Source organism: Trichomycterus rosablanca, chromosome 9 (genome assembly GCF_030014385.1).
Source record: "Trichomycterus rosablanca isolate fTriRos1 chromosome 9, fTriRos1.hap1, whole genome shotgun sequence".
NCBI classification, from domain to species: domain Eukaryota; kingdom Metazoa; phylum Chordata; class Actinopteri; order Siluriformes; family Trichomycteridae; genus Trichomycterus; species Trichomycterus rosablanca.
In genome coordinates, this window is record NC_085996.1 from 1,226,524 (window position 1) to 1,243,744 (window position 17,221).

At 46.0% G+C, this 17,221-nt stretch overlaps 1 protein-coding gene across 1 annotated transcript in view; it reads left to right on the forward strand.

The window, feature by feature from the left end:
- The window catches only part of LOC134320222 (dynein axonemal heavy chain 8-like), a 24,282-nt gene extending 7,145 nt beyond the window's left edge, over nt 1-17,137 (forward strand). Inside the window, exons 13-44 of the mRNA XM_063001548.1 lie at nt 1-110; nt 197-350; nt 945-1,109; nt 1,262-1,488; nt 2,101-2,219; nt 2,303-2,406; nt 2,486-2,662; nt 3,476-3,643; nt 3,734-3,949; nt 4,473-4,610; nt 5,674-5,801; nt 5,878-6,049; nt 6,435-6,590; nt 6,672-6,827; nt 7,311-7,493; nt 7,581-7,686; nt 8,580-8,832; nt 8,911-9,101; nt 10,192-10,313; nt 10,660-10,778; nt 11,729-11,931; nt 12,010-12,083; nt 12,470-12,622; nt 12,718-12,873; nt 12,947-13,063; nt 13,589-13,690; nt 13,789-13,949; nt 14,727-14,883; nt 15,006-15,158; nt 15,269-15,458; nt 16,153-16,274; nt 16,644-17,137. The exon at nt 1-110 is cut by the window's left edge and continues 21 nt beyond it. Coding sequence (XP_062857618.1) covers nt 1-110; nt 197-350; nt 945-1,109; nt 1,262-1,488; nt 2,101-2,219; nt 2,303-2,406; nt 2,486-2,662; nt 3,476-3,643; nt 3,734-3,949; nt 4,473-4,610; nt 5,674-5,801; nt 5,878-6,049; nt 6,435-6,590; nt 6,672-6,827; nt 7,311-7,493; nt 7,581-7,686; nt 8,580-8,832; nt 8,911-9,101; nt 10,192-10,313; nt 10,660-10,778; nt 11,729-11,931; nt 12,010-12,083; nt 12,470-12,622; nt 12,718-12,873; nt 12,947-13,063; nt 13,589-13,690; nt 13,789-13,949; nt 14,727-14,883; nt 15,006-15,158; nt 15,269-15,458; nt 16,153-16,274; nt 16,644-16,931 — 5,040 coding nt within the window. The 3' untranslated portion in view covers nt 16,932-17,137. The remainder of the gene's footprint in view (nt 111-196; nt 351-944; nt 1,110-1,261; nt 1,489-2,100; nt 2,220-2,302; nt 2,407-2,485; nt 2,663-3,475; nt 3,644-3,733; nt 3,950-4,472; nt 4,611-5,673; nt 5,802-5,877; nt 6,050-6,434; nt 6,591-6,671; nt 6,828-7,310; nt 7,494-7,580; nt 7,687-8,579; nt 8,833-8,910; nt 9,102-10,191; nt 10,314-10,659; nt 10,779-11,728; nt 11,932-12,009; nt 12,084-12,469; nt 12,623-12,717; nt 12,874-12,946; nt 13,064-13,588; nt 13,691-13,788; nt 13,950-14,726; nt 14,884-15,005; nt 15,159-15,268; nt 15,459-16,152; nt 16,275-16,643) is intronic.
- The last annotated feature ends 84 nt before the right edge of the window (nt 17,138-17,221 follow it).

Genomic DNA, 17,221 nt, shown 5'->3' on the forward strand with positions numbered 1-17,221 from the left:
GATGGAGGAAGCGCTCTGCTGGTGGGAGTGGGAGGGTCGGGCAAGCAAAGCCTTTCACGGCTCGCGTCGTACATCGCCGGTTACAGGATATTCCAGATTACACTCACTAGGTGAGACGGCGTAGTTCCCTGGGTTGAGTGATTTGCAGAATATCAGTGATTCTGCACTTTTTACATCTTTATCCTGTATCACTCAGAACCTATAACATCAGCAACCTGATGGATGACCTGAAAGTGCTGTTCAGAACGGCCGGCGCTGAAGGAAAAGGCGTCACGTTCATCTTCACGGACAACGAGATAAAAGACGAGGCCTTCCTAGAGTACCTTAACAATGTTTTGTCATCTGGAGAGGTGAAGCAGCTTCACTAATCACTAATAACTAAGTCCCTACCGATTCACGGACGTGAGAATGGCGCCATGGACCGTGAAATGAGCCGTTCCCCGTGTAATATGTAATTTGCTGTGAAATTTAAAATGTACGGTTTAGTGATTTACCATTTTTTATTCACGTGCAGTACAAATGCATCAAGATTACTGGTTAATCCGCACTGTGAGGCGCCCTAGTGTAACCGAGCGTCTTTAGAGTTTGATGATCACGTGTGTAGAGAAACACACTTTCGATTATGGAATCCACAAAGGGACAAAATGCGCTCATTATCAGCAAACAACATCACAGAAAAGTCTCTTACACTAGCAGTCCTACGGCAATTCAGTTTGCAATGAGTTAGTCAAAATGACCAAGATGTGGAACACGGACAAGAGCTTTAATATTTAAATTAATGACATTTTTAATTAATGACATAAATTAATGAAAGACTGTAAAGACGTCCGTAAAATGAAGCACATTTCCCAGTGAATTTAGTCGAGCCCTAGTAATACGGATCATTTCTGCGGAAGTAAAAACACACTGCACTTGATATTCACTTTCTCATGTTTCTCCTCTAGGTCTCGAACCTTTTTGCTCGTGATGAACTGGACGAGATAACACAGAATCTCATCCCCGTAATGAAAAAGGAGACGCCCCGAGTGCCGCCCACCTTTGATAATCTGTATGAATACTTCATCTCCCGGGCCAAAAAGAACCTCCATGTGGTGCTGTGTTTTTCCCCGGTGAGTCTCACCCCTCTGTTTGATGCTCTTCATTTTATTCTCTCAGAATGTGAGTCAGATTCACTCACAGTAAAAGAGCAGTTACAGAAATCGTTGTAATTTTAAGACTGAAGTGAATTAACACGCTTCATAATGTGGAATATTTTGATCAGGTGGGGGAGAAGTTCCGCTCCCGCTCTCTGAAGTTCCCCGGACTGATATCCGGATGCACCATGGACTGGTTCACCCCGTGGCCGAGTGAAGCCCTGATGGCCGTGTCCCAGTATTTCCTCTCGGACTTCCACATGGTCTGTTCGCCTGAGGTGAAGACTGCGGTGGTCCAGACTATGGCCGTCTATCACGACAGAGTCTCCTCCACCTGCGAGAGCTACTTTGAGAGGTACCGTACTGTACTTAGAGATACAGCCATGTTAGAGAACCTCAGTTTTATAGACACTAAGTCACCCAAACTAGTAAAGAGGGTCAAGACGAGGATCAAACCCAGGTCCTCGGGGCATATTTTGCTGCCTCATCAATCGAATCTCACAGTGATGACGTCTAACATTCATTTAAAGGGAATTTATTTAATGGGTTAAGGGCCTTGTTCAAGGGCCCAACAGTGGCTGCACGACAGAGCCTGGATTTGCATTGACAGTCATTGACTGGTAGCCCAAAGCTCTATCCACTAGGCTCCCACTGTCCCTTGTACCTTATATCAAGGGTTTAACCTATGCTGTTATCTTTTAACTTAACGGGCACAAATTCCCACAGGCATACTGTAATATCAGAGTCATTTGAAGCGCTTTATTAGAGAATCGGCTATTGTTCTAGCTAAACAGCTCATTGTCAGGTGTCCAGATACCTTTGGTCATACCAATTCCACTTATACCAAAAGGTATTCATGTATAATCGAGCTGAATTCATGAAATCTGTCCCTTTCTTTTGCTACAGATCAGGTTTTGTGGTCCAAAGTCTGGAATCAACCTTTCTGTTCCTCTTTCTTTTTATTCAGATTCAGACGAAGGGCCCACGTCACCCCGAAATCCTACCTGTCCTTCATCAATGGATACAAAACCCTCTATACAGAGAAGCACACCCACATCAACACTCTTGTTGAGCGCATGAATGTCGGTAGGGACAAGGCCAGTACATTTGTAATGTGTTTTGTGTGTGTACGAGTGTGTTTGAGTGATCAAGCCCTGCTCGTTTCCCAGGTCTAGCCAAGCTAATGGAAGCCAGCGAATCCGTCGCGCAGCTGTCCAGAGACCTGGTGGTGAAGGAGCAGGAGCTGGCGTTGGCCTCAGCCCGAGCCGACAAGGTACATCATTCGATCAGAACTGAGCAGAGCGTTTTCACTTTGCTAGATCGATCGTGAGCTCATGGACTTGGTCGTGCAGGTCCTCAAGGAGGTGACTGTGAGCGCCGAGGCCGCCTCTGTGGTCAAAAACGAGGTGCAGGTGGTGAAGGATAAAGCGCTGAAGATCGTGGAGGAAATCGAGAAGGAAAAAGGTGTGGCAGAGCTGAAGCTGCAGGCGGCTGAACCTGCACTCATGAAAGCTGAGGCGGCTTTAAACGTGAGTTCCAAAAACTGATGTAGCAGCTCAAAAGTATTTGGACACCTGACCATGGGCTTGTCAGACCTCCCATTTTAAAAACACACAGTGGCGTCTGATCTATTCAGCTAGAACGACAGCGGCTTTTCTAATAAAGCCTCTTTAAATGACTTTGAAATACAGAATGCCTGTGGGAATTTGTGCCCGTTCAGTCGAAAGATTACAGCGTTTGTATGGCTCGGCACATGAATTCGATAATTAAAAGAAGTGTCCAAATACTTTTGTACTATATATACAAACCTGAAGAAGTGAGATCCAAGAGTTACCTCTCTTTAAATTTTAATGACAGAAGAAACCTAAAATAGAAATAAGCAGGAAACGCTTATAGGTGCTTATAAAACGATTTCTGAAGCACAATGCTAAGTGAGACCCAACCTGCCACGCCCACACAGGCCGACAGAAAGCGTAGTTCTCTCTGAACTAAACTTCAAAGCATTTTCTGCGCCTCATTAAAGGTTCCTCACTACCTGAGAAGCACCGTCTAACAGCGTACCTCTGACTGACTGGCTTTGCCCTCTGAATTATTTGCTAGATCTCCTGCTAGCGCTCTCTAACTTTTGTCATTAACTCAGTTGATACAGGGTAGAGTCGTTCTGGGTCTTTGATTCTGTTTTATGAGTTGACTTGTTCGGTTCCCTGCCGAGTGTGTGTGGTTCTGTTTGTGTGGCCTGTCCTTTCTACCCTTGTCCTGTCCTGTTCACTGGAACGACTGTAGGATCTGAAACCACTATATCCTAGATTTGTAAATCGTTTTTGACCTCGTGTCTTTAACAGACCATCAAACCGGCCGATATCGCAACAGTGAGGAAACTGTCCAAGCCACCACATTTAATCATGAGAATTATGGACTGCTGTCTGCTTCTCTTCCGCAAGAAGCTGGACCCCGTCGTCATGGATCCAGAGAGGCACTGCCTTAAGCCCTCCTGGAGCGAAGCCATGAAGGTAAAATCCCTGAAACACCGTGCAGGACCTCACGAGATCTGATGGTTCTAATGAGACTAATGATACGAGTCTCCTCTCTTCACCCCTAAGCTGATGAGCGGCGGCGGCTTCCTGACGTCACTGCAGCAGTTTCCTAAGGACACGATAACCGAAGAGACGATGGAGCTGCTGGAGCCGTACTTCCAGATGGAGGATTACACGCTGGAGAACGCCAGTAAAGTGTGCGGAAACGTGGCGGGTCTGCTGTCCTGGACACAGGCTATGGCCACCTTCTTCAGCATCAACAAGGAGGTGCTGCCACTGAAGGTAAAACACGAGAGCCGGACCCACAGAAATCACTTCAAAATACATACGGTGGTTTATTAATCATGGATATATACAATCTATACGATTAAAAACTCAAAGATTAAAGGCTTTTCTTACAGGTCTCACTTTTGTGTGTTGTGTGATTATAAATATGGACATGCTGAGGCAGCAAGACTAAAATCACTGCCAGTCATTAGACTCCTAAATTGTGAGCTGGAGTGGTGCAGGGGGTTTGATTTTGGGCTACGATCGCAAATTTAATTTTCATTAACCTCGAGACAGGAATACCCTGAACTCGGTGCCAGTCCATTGCAGAGCAGGGTGCCAGTCCCAGATCTCAGCTGTGATGGGCGAGCATAATATACGATACCCCTGCACCTAAATGTAACGTGTGATGTTCACTTCTGGTTCATCAGCGGCAAAAGCACATTCGTTACCAGCATCCCAACACACACACACACACACAAGACTCTTCTCTAACTTTATTAGTAACACTGGCATATCCTGCCTTCTTCCTACCCAGGCTAATCTCAGCGTTCAGGAGAACAGGCTAACGGCAGCTAATAAGGAACTGGCTAACGCTCAGGCCCAGCTGGATGAAAAGCAGGCAGAGCTGGACATGGTGCTGGCCAAATTCGAAGCAGCCATGAAGGAGAAGCAGGTACGTCCTCTTCTACTGGTGACTGGTGCATCATACATCAGTTTTAACTGTAGATACTGGGATTTTCATCTCAACAGATCAAGCACTCAGTGTGTGTATGTGTGTGTGTGTGTGTGTGTGTGTGTGTGTGAGCGCTTCCTACCTAATCAGTCCATCTACCTGCACTAAAATTCACTGTAGCCAATCAGACTGCAGTTACCACCTTAAATTTCCAGTCACCAGTCAGACTCCACTTCAGACACTCAACGTCAGTCGGTTCTGGGCGTGGCGTTGAGTTTTAAAGACGTTGAGTTTCGAGGTATTTTCCCCCATAAGGATGTTTGGGGAACCTGTTAATGCGTCCATGGTCCCGGTGAGCTGCAGATATTTTAGTCTCATGTAAAATAATGAGGTTGTTTTTGACTCTTAAACACTGAAAATAACACAAATATAATATAAACACACTGAAATACAATTACTAACTGTTAAAAATGCAATAAAAGCTGCACTTTAGCTTTACTTTATTGTTTTGTTATGCTTTTTAATGAGTGGAGAGAACTTATGAGCAGTAATAATGAAGAGAGGTTTAGTGTTTTTATGTTGTTCTTTTAATACATTAAGTTAAGAGTTTTAGACTCTGGGAGAAGCTGATTCTGATTCTCACCATTTCTCAGAAGCTGGAGCTGTAACACAAAGTGAAACAGGAAGGAGAATCATGTGGAGCTGTAACCCTGGATCTGACGCTTATTCCACACTAATGCAGATTCAGCTCATGTTCACATGACATCTTACCACACCGCTCAAGCCAAGCGCTGATCAAAGCACACGTTGAGTTTGAGGGAAACGTTGAGTTTAAGGGTACAAATTTCTCAAAGAAGGCCGTCGAGTTTCAGATTTTGAGTTTAGGGGACGTACAGTTACAAGGTACCACAGTACTAACATTAGCTGTTGATCCAAGTCCACATTCCCTAATACCCGGGGCCCAATCAGAGCATTTCGTGGCCTTTTTATTTCACAAATCACTGTGTGTGTAAACGTGCATCTAATGCTTACGAGACACTGGAATAACGTTAACTGTTTTCAGGATCTGCTGAACGACGCCGAATCGTGCAGAAATAAAATGCAGACGGCCTCCGCTCTGATCGACGGGCTGAGCGGGGAGAAAGTGCGCTGGACCGAGCAGAGCAGAGAGTTCACCTCACAGATCAGCAGGCAGGTTTCTCTCAGTCTCTCCACGGCTCCTGGGGTCGAACCGAGGTTCACGTGTCTGTCTCTGCTCTGCTCTCAGGCTGGTTGGAGACGTCCTGCAGCTGACCGGCTTCCTGTCCTACTGTGGTCCGTTCAACCAACAGTTCCGTAACATGCTGCTGAAGGAGATCTGGGAGGCCGAGCTCACGAAGAAGAACATTCCCTTCACTGAAAACCTGAACCTGATCTCCATGCTGGTGGACCAGCCCACAGTAGGATTTTATTTAACATCCTGGTCTTAATACCACCTACATGATGTGGGATTTAGTCCTAGATACTCAGTTCTGGTTACAGTGCTGGTACTGGTGCTTTATCTAAAGCGACTTAGAGTAGAGTGACAGTACAGTCTCAGCAATTAAGGGTTAAGGGCCTTGCTAAAGGGCCCAACAGCAGCAATCTGGCAAAGGTGGGGCTTGAACCAGCAAGCTTATGATTGGATGAATCCAAAACAAAACAGTAAATGTTCTGAGTGTAAAGAGAAGCCCTGATTAATCAGTAGTCAGTACTGATGCCTGATGAGAGTGGGATCAGTGAAGGCTGTTGATGGAATGTTGATGGAAGACCCTCACAGGTGGTATCTTCTCCCCCCTCGTTCAGATCAGCGAGTGGAATCTGCAGGGCCTTCCGGGTGATGACCTGTCGGTGCAGAACGGCATCATTGTCACCAAAGCTACCCGCTTCCCCCTCCTCATCGACCCCCAGACTCAGGGCAAGGCTTGGATCAAGAAGAAGGAGAAAGCCAACGAGCTCCAGGTCAGATCCGTGGCTCAGGCTAGCTAACGTCAGCACTAGGTACACGACATGATGCTAACGAACGCTCCGTATCGTTCCAAGGTCACGTCTCTGAATCACAAGTACTTCCGCACCCATCTGGAGGACAGCCTGTCCCTGGGTCGCCCTCTGCTCATCGAGGATGTACCCGAGGAGCTGGACCCAGCGCTGGATAACGTGCTGGAGAAGAACTTCATCAAGTCTGGATCCTCCTACAAGGTGAGCGTTACATTTACATTTCCGGAATTTAGCAAAAGCGACTTACAGTCTGAGCAATTGAGGGTTTAGGGCCTTGCTTAAGGGCCAAACAGTGGCAGTGGTAGGGTTTGAACCAGCGACCTTCTGCTTACTAGTCCAGTACCTTAACCACTTGGCTACAACCGCCCTACATGTCAATCATTTCTATCACATTTCATCCAAAGGCCCTTACAATTATGACTGAATACAGTTTGAGCATTTAAGGATTAAGGGCCTTGCTTAGGGGCCCAACAGTGGCAGCCTGGTGATGATGGGGCTTAAACAGACAACCGTATGATTACTAGTCCAGTACCTTAATCACTGAACTACCACTGCCCATGCATGTAAATAAATAAACAATGAATGGATTAATCACAGGGCAGATGTAGGTGGGTACCAGAGCTTTTACATCAGGACGTGCCTGCATATCCTGTTCAGTGTTAACCGAAACACTGCGTACGACAGGTTAAAGTCGGAGACAAAGAGATCGACGTGATGGACGGCTTCCAACTCTACATCGCCACCAAGCTGCCCAACCCGTCCTACACGCCCGAGGTCTGTGCCAAAACCTCCATCATCGACTTCACCGTGACCATGAAGGGCCTGGAGAACCAGCTGCTGGGCAGAGTCATCCTGACCGAGAAATACGTACGTCTGCACACGTTTCACGTCATCCCTTACATTCCTTTCAGTGATAAATAATGAGCCGGTCCATCACTGACTGATGTTACACAGGAACTGGAGGCTGAGAGGCTGAATCTGATGCAGGACGTCACGGCCAACAAGAGGAAGATGAAAGAGCTGGAGGATAATTTGCTTTACAAGCTCAGCACCACAAAAGGTGCGTATATAAGACCATACCAAAATAATAATTTAGTATTTAGTCATGAAGTCATGAGTATATTCATGTATTCATCTGTAACAGATCAGGTCTAACAACCGCTACTGTAACGTGGCGGAATGAATTTACCATGTCGGGCTTAGTGGGTAGCACTGTCGCCTCACAGCAAGAAGGTCCTGGGTTTGATCCCCAGGTAGAGCGGTCTGGGTCCTTTCTGTGTGGAGTTTGCATGTTCTCCCCATGCCTGCGTAGGTTTCCACCGGGAGCTCCGGTTTCCTCCCACAGTACAAAGACGTGCAAGTGAGGTGAACTGGAGATACAAAATTGTTCATGACTGTGTTTGATATTAAACCTGTGAACTGATGAATGAAGTGCGTCAAACATGATGTTAAAATCCTCATAAATAAATAAAGAGTCATGTCCTTCTGTGTTGCTATGCTGGCTGACAGAGGGGGCACGGAGGCGCAGATGATTGATGTGTCCAGCTCTCTGCTGGCATGGGAAACCAGCATGGTCTCAGCAATGAAAAGTTAAAAAGTTATTTATTTAATTTACTTTCTTTTCTTAGTTTTTTGGGAGTAAACTAACACGTCAACCAAGGAGTAGATCTGGCCCAAACAAGAAATACAGCTTATTTTTACCCAAGTATTTAGACTCAAAGTAAACTCAGACAAATGGTTGAGCAGACCATTAAAGGGTTAATAATGTGCTGACTGGACACAACTGTGATTCTTACAAATATCACAATTACCGGTTGAACTTGAGTAAACTTACTGGTCCATGTAGCACAAGGTCACCGTAAGTTATTTGAGTAAGTAATAAAGAAACTTTTAGAGGTCTTGTAAATGAAAATAGACTTGTTGTTTAGTCCACCCCCGTCTCTGTCTGTTCAGGCTCTCTGGTCGACGACGAGTCCATGATCGGGATCTTGAGAGTCACTAAGGAAACAGCAGCGGAGGTGAGCGAGAAGCTCAACGTGGCCACCGAGACGGAGACGAAGATCCTCGCCGCTCAGGAGGAGTACCGTCCCGCGGCGTCCCGCGGCAGCATCCTCTACTTCCTCATCACAGAGATGAGCATGGTCAACGTCATGTACCAGACCTCGCTCGCCCAGTTCCTCAGGATCTTCGACCTCTCCATGTCGAGGTGCCGTTAACCCCGCACCTCCATCTGTAACCACTTTATTATGAGTGCGTATTTTAATTATGAGTGAATCTTTTCCAGGTCAGAAAAAACCCCCCTGACCCAGAAGCGCATCGCTAACATCATCGACTGTCTGACGTACGAGGTGTTCAGATACACGGTCCGAGGCCTGTACGAGAATCACAAGTTCATCTTCACTCTGCTGCTGGCTCTCAAGATCGATCTGCAGAAGGGCAACATCAAGCACAGCGAGTTCCAGATTCTTATTAAAGGTGCCACCTGAGACAGAAAGCTACAGCACACGAGGGAATATTTATCCCTCTGTCTCTTTAACTTTCTAATTTAATGCCCTAAACTCATTTTTAACTCGCACAGGGCAAATTAACACTGTAAACACGGTAAAAACAACACAAAGCAGGCGATGCTGTCCTGACAGGATATAAAAGGAGCATTGATGAGTTCTTATAGAAGATTGTATGCAGTAGTAGACCTAGAGCTGAACTCTTTTGGAAGTAACATGTTTTCATTGCTGTAATGTTTAAACCTGACGATACTGTGACGGTATTGTAGGACCATTCCGCCGAATCGGTGCCATTTCTGTCCCCAGGAATCTTTAAAATGCATTTATATATTTATTTATTTATATTTATATATATATATATATAATATATATACTGTATATGCATTGTCTCCCTTTTTCTCCCAACTTTAAGTGCGAGAACGAAGCCAACCCACGCCCCCTCCGACACGTGGGCAGCAGCCGTATGCATCTCATCACCTACACTTTGACGAGTGCAGTGCGGATCAGCACTGTGTACGGAGAGACACACCCTGATCAGCGCACTCTCTCCCAGTCTCTGTGCAGGTGCCATCAATCAGTCAGCAGAGGTCGTAGTTGCATCAGTTATGAGAGAGTCCCTATCCGGGTTAATATCCCACCCCTATATGAACAACAGGCCAATCGTTGTCCATGTGGCTGCTCAGCCCAGCCGGCAGGCAGAGCCGAGACTCGATACGATGTATGTGAGATCCCAGCTCTGGTGTCCTAGCGCGTGTTTTTACCGCTGCGCCACCTGAGCGGCCTTAAAATGCATTTTTAATTAAGCAAAATATCCTGCACATTGATTTAATAACGAGTTCGGGAGATATAATTTAAAACGTTCATTAAAACTCCCTACAACACTGAAAAAGTAGTATTTCTTCATGTCCCCACTTTGACACGACAGCTTACAGTGAAATATAAGGATTAATGGTTGTGGATCCCTCTGATGTTTGGAGCCAGGTTCAGTTTATCAGAGCAGAACTGAGAACATTTCACAGTGATTGTTTATCTGAATTTTGTTTCACTCTCTCTGTTTAAAGGTGGTGCCGCCCTGGATCTCAAAGCTTGTCCTCGTAAACCCTTCCGCTGGATTCTGGACATGACATGGCTGAACCTGGTTGAGCTGAGCAAACTGCCCCAGTTCACCAACATCATGAGCCAGGTCAGTAACATCCTGTAAAATGTGCTTTATAATATAATAACTTCTAATGGCAAATTCACCAAAAAATGTGCAGATAGAAAAATGATTTAAACAAATATGAACACTTGTTTGAAAGCTGTGGTCAGAGCTCAGGGTCAGTCATTGTACCAAGAGATTTAAGGGCCCTACTAAAGGGATTTAAACTCACAGCCTTCCAGTTGATACCCAAAGCTTGCTTTTTACTCTGACACACTGTAGCCTATGAATAATGATGATTACACATTTGTGTTGAGTTTTATTGGCATACAGTTAATAAATAGTATTATTATATTGATGTTTATGCACACGTTCCTGTTCATACACAAAGGTGTCCCGGAATGAAAAGGGCTGGAAGGCGTGGTTCGATATGGACGCACCAGAGGACGCAGTGATTCCCGATGGTTATAATGATTCACTGGAGATCTTCCACAAATTACTGCTTATCAGGTACAATATCAGTCGTCTAAGGGTACGATTCTTCTCCCTCTGGCTGCTGCAAATTAATTTGATGCCAAAAGTTTTACATCAAGAGTTACATCAACTCAAGACATCATCAAAAAGCATCATCAGCCGTGCAATCATTGTAAAATTTAGCAGAATGCACCTCATTTTACTTGGAAGATGGGTCTGGGTCTGGATCAGGTCTGATTCTGTGTTTTAAGTAAATGGGCTCATTCAGATACATGAGCTCTGATTTGCTCATGATGGTTAATGCCATTACTCCAAACCAGAGAAAAGTTCAGCTCTCCTTACTCCTGATATTAATAATGTATTTATTTTTATGACTTCAGATGGGGTGACCTTAAAGATGCTGTAGATCTTAAATCTAAATCTACTTTTTTTATTTTCTCCCATTTTTCTCCCGATTTAGCATAGCAAATTAGTCTTCCACCGCTGGGGATCCCGACTGCGTCCGAGGAGGGTATATTCGCCTGTCCCATGCCCCCTCTGACGCGTGCACAGTCCCTTAACCCCTTCTTATTTGCCCACGCCTCAGTGGATTGGCACATGAGGCCGGATATCACGCGCCTCGGGCTACTTATCAGGGTCCTTACACAGCATCGAAGACCTCGCCTACTTTTTAGTCCCGTCTTTTCCCACACAACAGACTTCGATTGCCAATTTTGTCTCACATTTGTGCCCGCTAGAGTCCCAGCACTGGTGTGCTAGCGGAATATATCGCTGTGCCACCCGGGTGCCCTAAATCTACTTTTGTGATAGTTTCAGTGTTTATTAACAGAACCATTCATTAAATTGCTTTCTCAGTTAAAAAGAGGATGAAAATTAATCACCGCTTGTGATTAACCATGTGTGGATCATTACAGTATCAGCAGACCAGGACTTTTAAAGCACCACCATTGTGAATGAAGTGAATTTAAACAAATGTCATGTGACAGATCCTGGAGTCCAGATCGCACGCTGTCTCAGGCCAGGAGCTACGTAGGGCACGCATTGGGCGCGAGGTTCGCCCAGTCTGTTATTCTCAATCTGGAGGCAACGTGGGGGGAGAGCGACCCTCGTACCCCTCTGATCTGCTTCCTCTCCATGGGCTCGGATCCAACCAACCAGATAGAAGCTCTCTCCAAGAAACTCGGACTCGGTAATAAAGCCGTAACTAATTACAGTGGAGCAAAAAGTGGAGGACTGTTTTTTACTGTATGTTGGGTTGCTTGTTTAGAATGCAGAGCTATATCTATGGGACAGGGACAGGAAGTGCATGCGAGGAGGCTGGTGCAGATGTCCATCGCACAGGTACCAACACTACCTACAGAGACGTTTATTATATTCAGAAATTAAATCCTGTGTAAATAAGATTTAATCACACTAAAGATAAGTCTGAGAACTGGTATAGGGTACTGGGGTTCCAGTCTCAGTGATGCTATAGGCTGACAGGGTGTCTGCACATACATGATTGGCTGTGTCTGAGGGAGGAGGGATAGAAGGAAGTCCTTGCACCCAGTATGCGGTCTGTGAAACCGGACCTGCCGTGACCCTGACCTGGCATAGCCATGACTAAAGCATTTCTGTATGGAGCAAACATCAAGTCTTATTTAGAAGACCTTACAAACCTTCTTGTCATACATTCAGTTTAAAGCTCATCACCAGTAATTGTGTGTCTGACCGTCTGTGGTCCACAGGGAGGCTGGGTCCTGCTGCAGAACTGCCACCTGGGTCTGGAGTTCATGGACGAGCTGCTGGACACCGTGAGCACAGTGGAGAACGTTCATGAGAGCTTCAGGGTGTGGATCACCACGGAGCCACACGACCGCTTCTCCATCACGCTGCTGCAGGTAATGTAACATCATCAACAGGGGGGAAACTTGGGGGAAACCAGGGGGTCGAGGTCTCCGATCATCATCATCAAAGAATCTTCTTGTCGTTTTAGTCCTCCATCAAGTTCTCCAACGATCCTCCTCAGGGAGTGAAAGCCGGACTGAAGCGAACGTTCGTCGGGATCTCTCAGACTCAGCTGGACGTCAGCAACCTGCCCATGTGGAAGCCGCTGCTGTACAGCGTCGCGTTCTTGCACACGGTGGTGCAGGTAGGAACGACCTGGCGCTTACAGGATACGTGGTTTCCCAGAATTACACAGTCTTCACCTTTTTTTTACGCAGGAACGTCGCAAGTTCGGACCCCTGGGCTGGAATATTCCGTACGAGTTCAACTCGGCAGACTTCAGCTCCAGTGTGCAGTTCATCCAGAACCATTTGGATGAGTGCAGTCCCAAAAAGGTTCGGAATAATGTCTTACTTTGATAAAAAGTCTTTGGGTCTGTGTGAAACCGAGCTCTCTCTGTACATAGACGCGTTTCCCATCATTCTACACTCCCGAGAAGAGGGCGTGTCTAAATTCTTAGCTCCCTTAAAATGCTCCTACTGAGGCGCCTTAATTCTGAGTGATGATCTGACTGAGCGTCTCCTTAGCGCTGAAGGCAATCCCAGCATTCAGTGCGGCACAACTTTGCTCACAAAAAACTACAAACGTGGCGGATGAATCAATCCAGAGCAACTAACGGAGTTCCTTTGACATGTAAATAAATTCACATTGATGTTTAATTTGTATAAAGGTGCAGGAGTGACGTTTATTTGTAAATTCAGGCGTAGAGCGTCTAAATAATCTGATTATGAGCTCCATGTCTGATTAGAATGCTCTGTACTGAGGGAGCTGATCAGGTTTACAGTGGGGAGCAGGGCGGGTCACTAGGTTCAGTGTGTGTCCTTTGCTCGTGCTGACCAGTTTGGCTTGTTTATCTGCAGGGCGTGTCGTGGGACACCGTGCGCTACATGCTGGGAGAGGTGCAGTACGGAGGCAGAGTGACGGACGACTACGACAAACGACTTCTGAACTGTTTTGCACGAGTAACACACGACCCCCCCAACCTAATAATAAATATAATAACGTTAGCGTATGATGTACGAGAGACGTTTTTAATCGTAACCGCCGCTCTGATTACCAGGTGTGGTTCGGCGACCGGCTGTTCGAGCCCTCGTTCTGCTTCTACACCGACTACAATGTTCCCGTGTGTAAGACGGTGGAGGAATACCTGGAGTATATTCACACTCTGCCCTACGTCGACACCCCTCAAGTGTTCGGTCTGCATCCCAACGCTGATATCACGTAAGAGTCCATCAGAGCTGCTCACACACACTCACAGCAGTCGTGGGGCTTGAACCAGCGACCTTTCGATTACTAGTCCGGTACCTTAACCACTCGGCTACAACTGCATAATAAATGAATCATTAGAAAACCTTCCTACCTGCAACATTACAAACTAGTGGGGCGGCACACTGTTGCCTCAGCGCCCCGTGGGCGGCGTCCTGTGACCACTGATGAAGGTCTAGAAGATGAGCGACTCAAACAGCAGCAATAGATGAGCGATCGTCTCTGACTTTACATCTACAAGGTGGACCGACTAGGTAGGAGTGTCTAATAGAGTGGACAGTGAGTGGACACGGTGTTTAAAAACTCCAGCAGCGCTGCTGTGTCTGATCCACTCATACCAGCACAACACACACTAACACACCACCACCATGTCAGTGTCACTGCAGTGCTGAGAATCATCCACCACCTAAATAATAGCTGCTCTGTGGGGGTCCTGACCATTGAAGAACAGCATAAAAGGACTACAGTCAGTAATTGTAGAACTACAAAGTGCTTCTATATGGTAAGTGGAGCTGATAAAATGGACAGTGAGGGTAGAAACAAGAAGGTGGTTTTAATGTTATGGCTGATCGGTGTACGTCTACGCTTACAACTGTGACCGAACACAGTTCAAGCCATTAAGGTCTAAGGGCCTCGTTTAGGAGCCCAAACCAGCAATCCTCTGTTTACTAGTTACTGGTAAGTTGTGAGGATAATTGTCTTTGTTAAATGCTAGAAATGAACTTCTGACAGGTATCAGGGTAACACCTCAGCCGAAGTCCTGGACACCATCACAAACATCCAGCCTAAAGAGAGCGCCGGAGGTTCAGGAGAGACGCGAGAGTCGATCGTCTACCGCCTCGCCCAGGACATGCTGGATAAACTCCCTCCCAACTACGTACCTCATGAGGTATAAGAGTGTTTAACAGTGCCGTTTACTTTATAAAGAAATGAATTTATAAGTGGTGCTTATTAAATTACAGCCACGCTTAAATGTCCCCGATTAATAATCTGTGTAACATCACTGACCAGGTGAAAGCCAGGCTGGTGAAAATGGGAGCCCTGACCTCCATGAACATCTTCCTGAGGCAGGAGATCGACCGCATGCAGAGGGTCATCAGCGTGGTCCGGACTAGCTTGATCGATCTCAAGTTGGCCATTGAGGGCACCATCATCATGAGTGAGGTAGGAACTGATGACTGGGTCTTACCCACTGTTGCACATTTTCACCACCACTGTAGCTCGGTCATTCTGAGGCTGCCTGGCCAGTAACGAGCGTTTGTATTGGCTTGCAGAGCCTCAGGGACGCGCTGGACAACATGTTCGACGCTCGAGTCCCAAACCTGTGGAAGAAGCTCTCCTGGGAGTCGTCCACCCTGGGGTTCTGGTTCACCGAGCTCCTGGAGAGAAACGCTCAGTTCCATAGCTGGCTGTTCGATGGGAGGCCCAAAACATTCTGGATGACCGGATTCTTCAATCCCCAGGGTAACCAGACTGTAATCACTTTGTTCTGTTTATTAAAAATGTAGAAGATGCACATTTAATCACTAAATTTGGAGTTTTTTTAGATTGTATTAGGAATTAGAATGAATGAAAAGCCAGCCAGTATGAGACACCAGCTCACGTCAAACCAGTACTGCATGAGTAAGGCTGGATTAAACACTTATTAGTGCCGGCTGTGCCACTGTTCCTTGTGAGGCCGTGCCGTTTACCTTGCCTCGGTGCTACCTCAAGTAACATTTACTCCATTTATTCTTTGACGCTCGGTTTTTACCGCTACACTCAAACTTTAATCTGATTTGTCACTTACCTTTTCAAAGCACCACCAGTAGGACAGTGAAAAGTGAAGCATTGTTTCACAAAACCCAATTAGAACCATGGCATTGTGGGAAAAACACAGAAAGGTGAGAGCGGGTTTGCATTATAGGTAGCAGTCGTACATTTCCTAATCCTGGAATCACATCGTAGCTCTTTAATAAGATTTAGTGCATCTTTTAGAGTAATTCAGGAATAAAATGTAATGAAGCCGCTTTATTATTTGGCTGTAAGTTTTTATCTTATCACGTGTCCAAATGACGAGCATTCCTGTTTTACACAAAAGTCCGTATTCTAAACAACTGCATGTAAATAAACCGTCCGTACCATGGTTAGTATTTATTATTGTGTGTGACCGCTGCAGGTTTCCTCACAGCGATGATGCAGGAGGTGACGAGGGCACACCGAGGCTGGGCGCTGGACACCGTCACTCTACACAACGAGGTGTTAAAGCAAACCAAGGAGGAGATCACCACCGCACCCACGGTAAGAGCGCCACACAGAGGGCAGAACACTCAACACCAAATGATGTACATACTGTACATTGCTGTATTTTCATTTTAATTATTTACTATTTATCTGTGCTATTTCTCTATTTTCTGTATATATACAAAATTCTGTCTAGTACATTACCTGTATAATCTTGTCTGTATATTGTAGAGAGATAACAACAGCTGGAAACGAATTCCTCGTGTGTGTAAACATACTTTATATAAAGCAGATTCTGATTTAGGTGGTAAATTCTTTATTCCACAGGGTCACGCAGGGCTGAACGTGAGTCCACAGCACAGCCTGCTCCTAATTTCAACACTGTCCATGCTTATATTTATTCATGTATTTATGTTTGTGGTGTAGGAGGGCGTGTACGTGTACGGCCTCTATCTGGACGGAGCCGGCTGGGACCGCAAGAACTGCTGTCTCGTCGAGGCCACGCCCAAAGTGCTGTTCACCCCTCTCCCCGTGGTGCACATATTCGCCATCAACTCCACCGCCCCGAAAGACCCCAGACTGTACGTCTGCCCCGTCTACAAGAAACCCCGGCGCACCGACCTCACCTACATCACCGGAATCGTGCTGCGTACGGTGCAGCCCCCCGACCACTGGATCCTGCGCGGTGTCGCCCTGCTGTGTGATATCAAATAATCGCACCGCGTACAGACACACACCAACACACACCAACACACACACACACACACACACACACACACACACACTGACCCACACATGCGTTCCGTTTCTTTGTTCTTTGTTCAATTCAGTTCATTGAAAAATATTTAAATTGTTATTAAAAGGTTCAGGTTCTTGTTCAGCATTAAAAATAAAAAAAATATGAGTTTATCTTCACTAAACTGTGTTTGATCTTTGGTACAAGTTCTGTCACCACAACTGCAGTTTTTCTGCATTTATAAACAAGATGAATTATATTATTATCA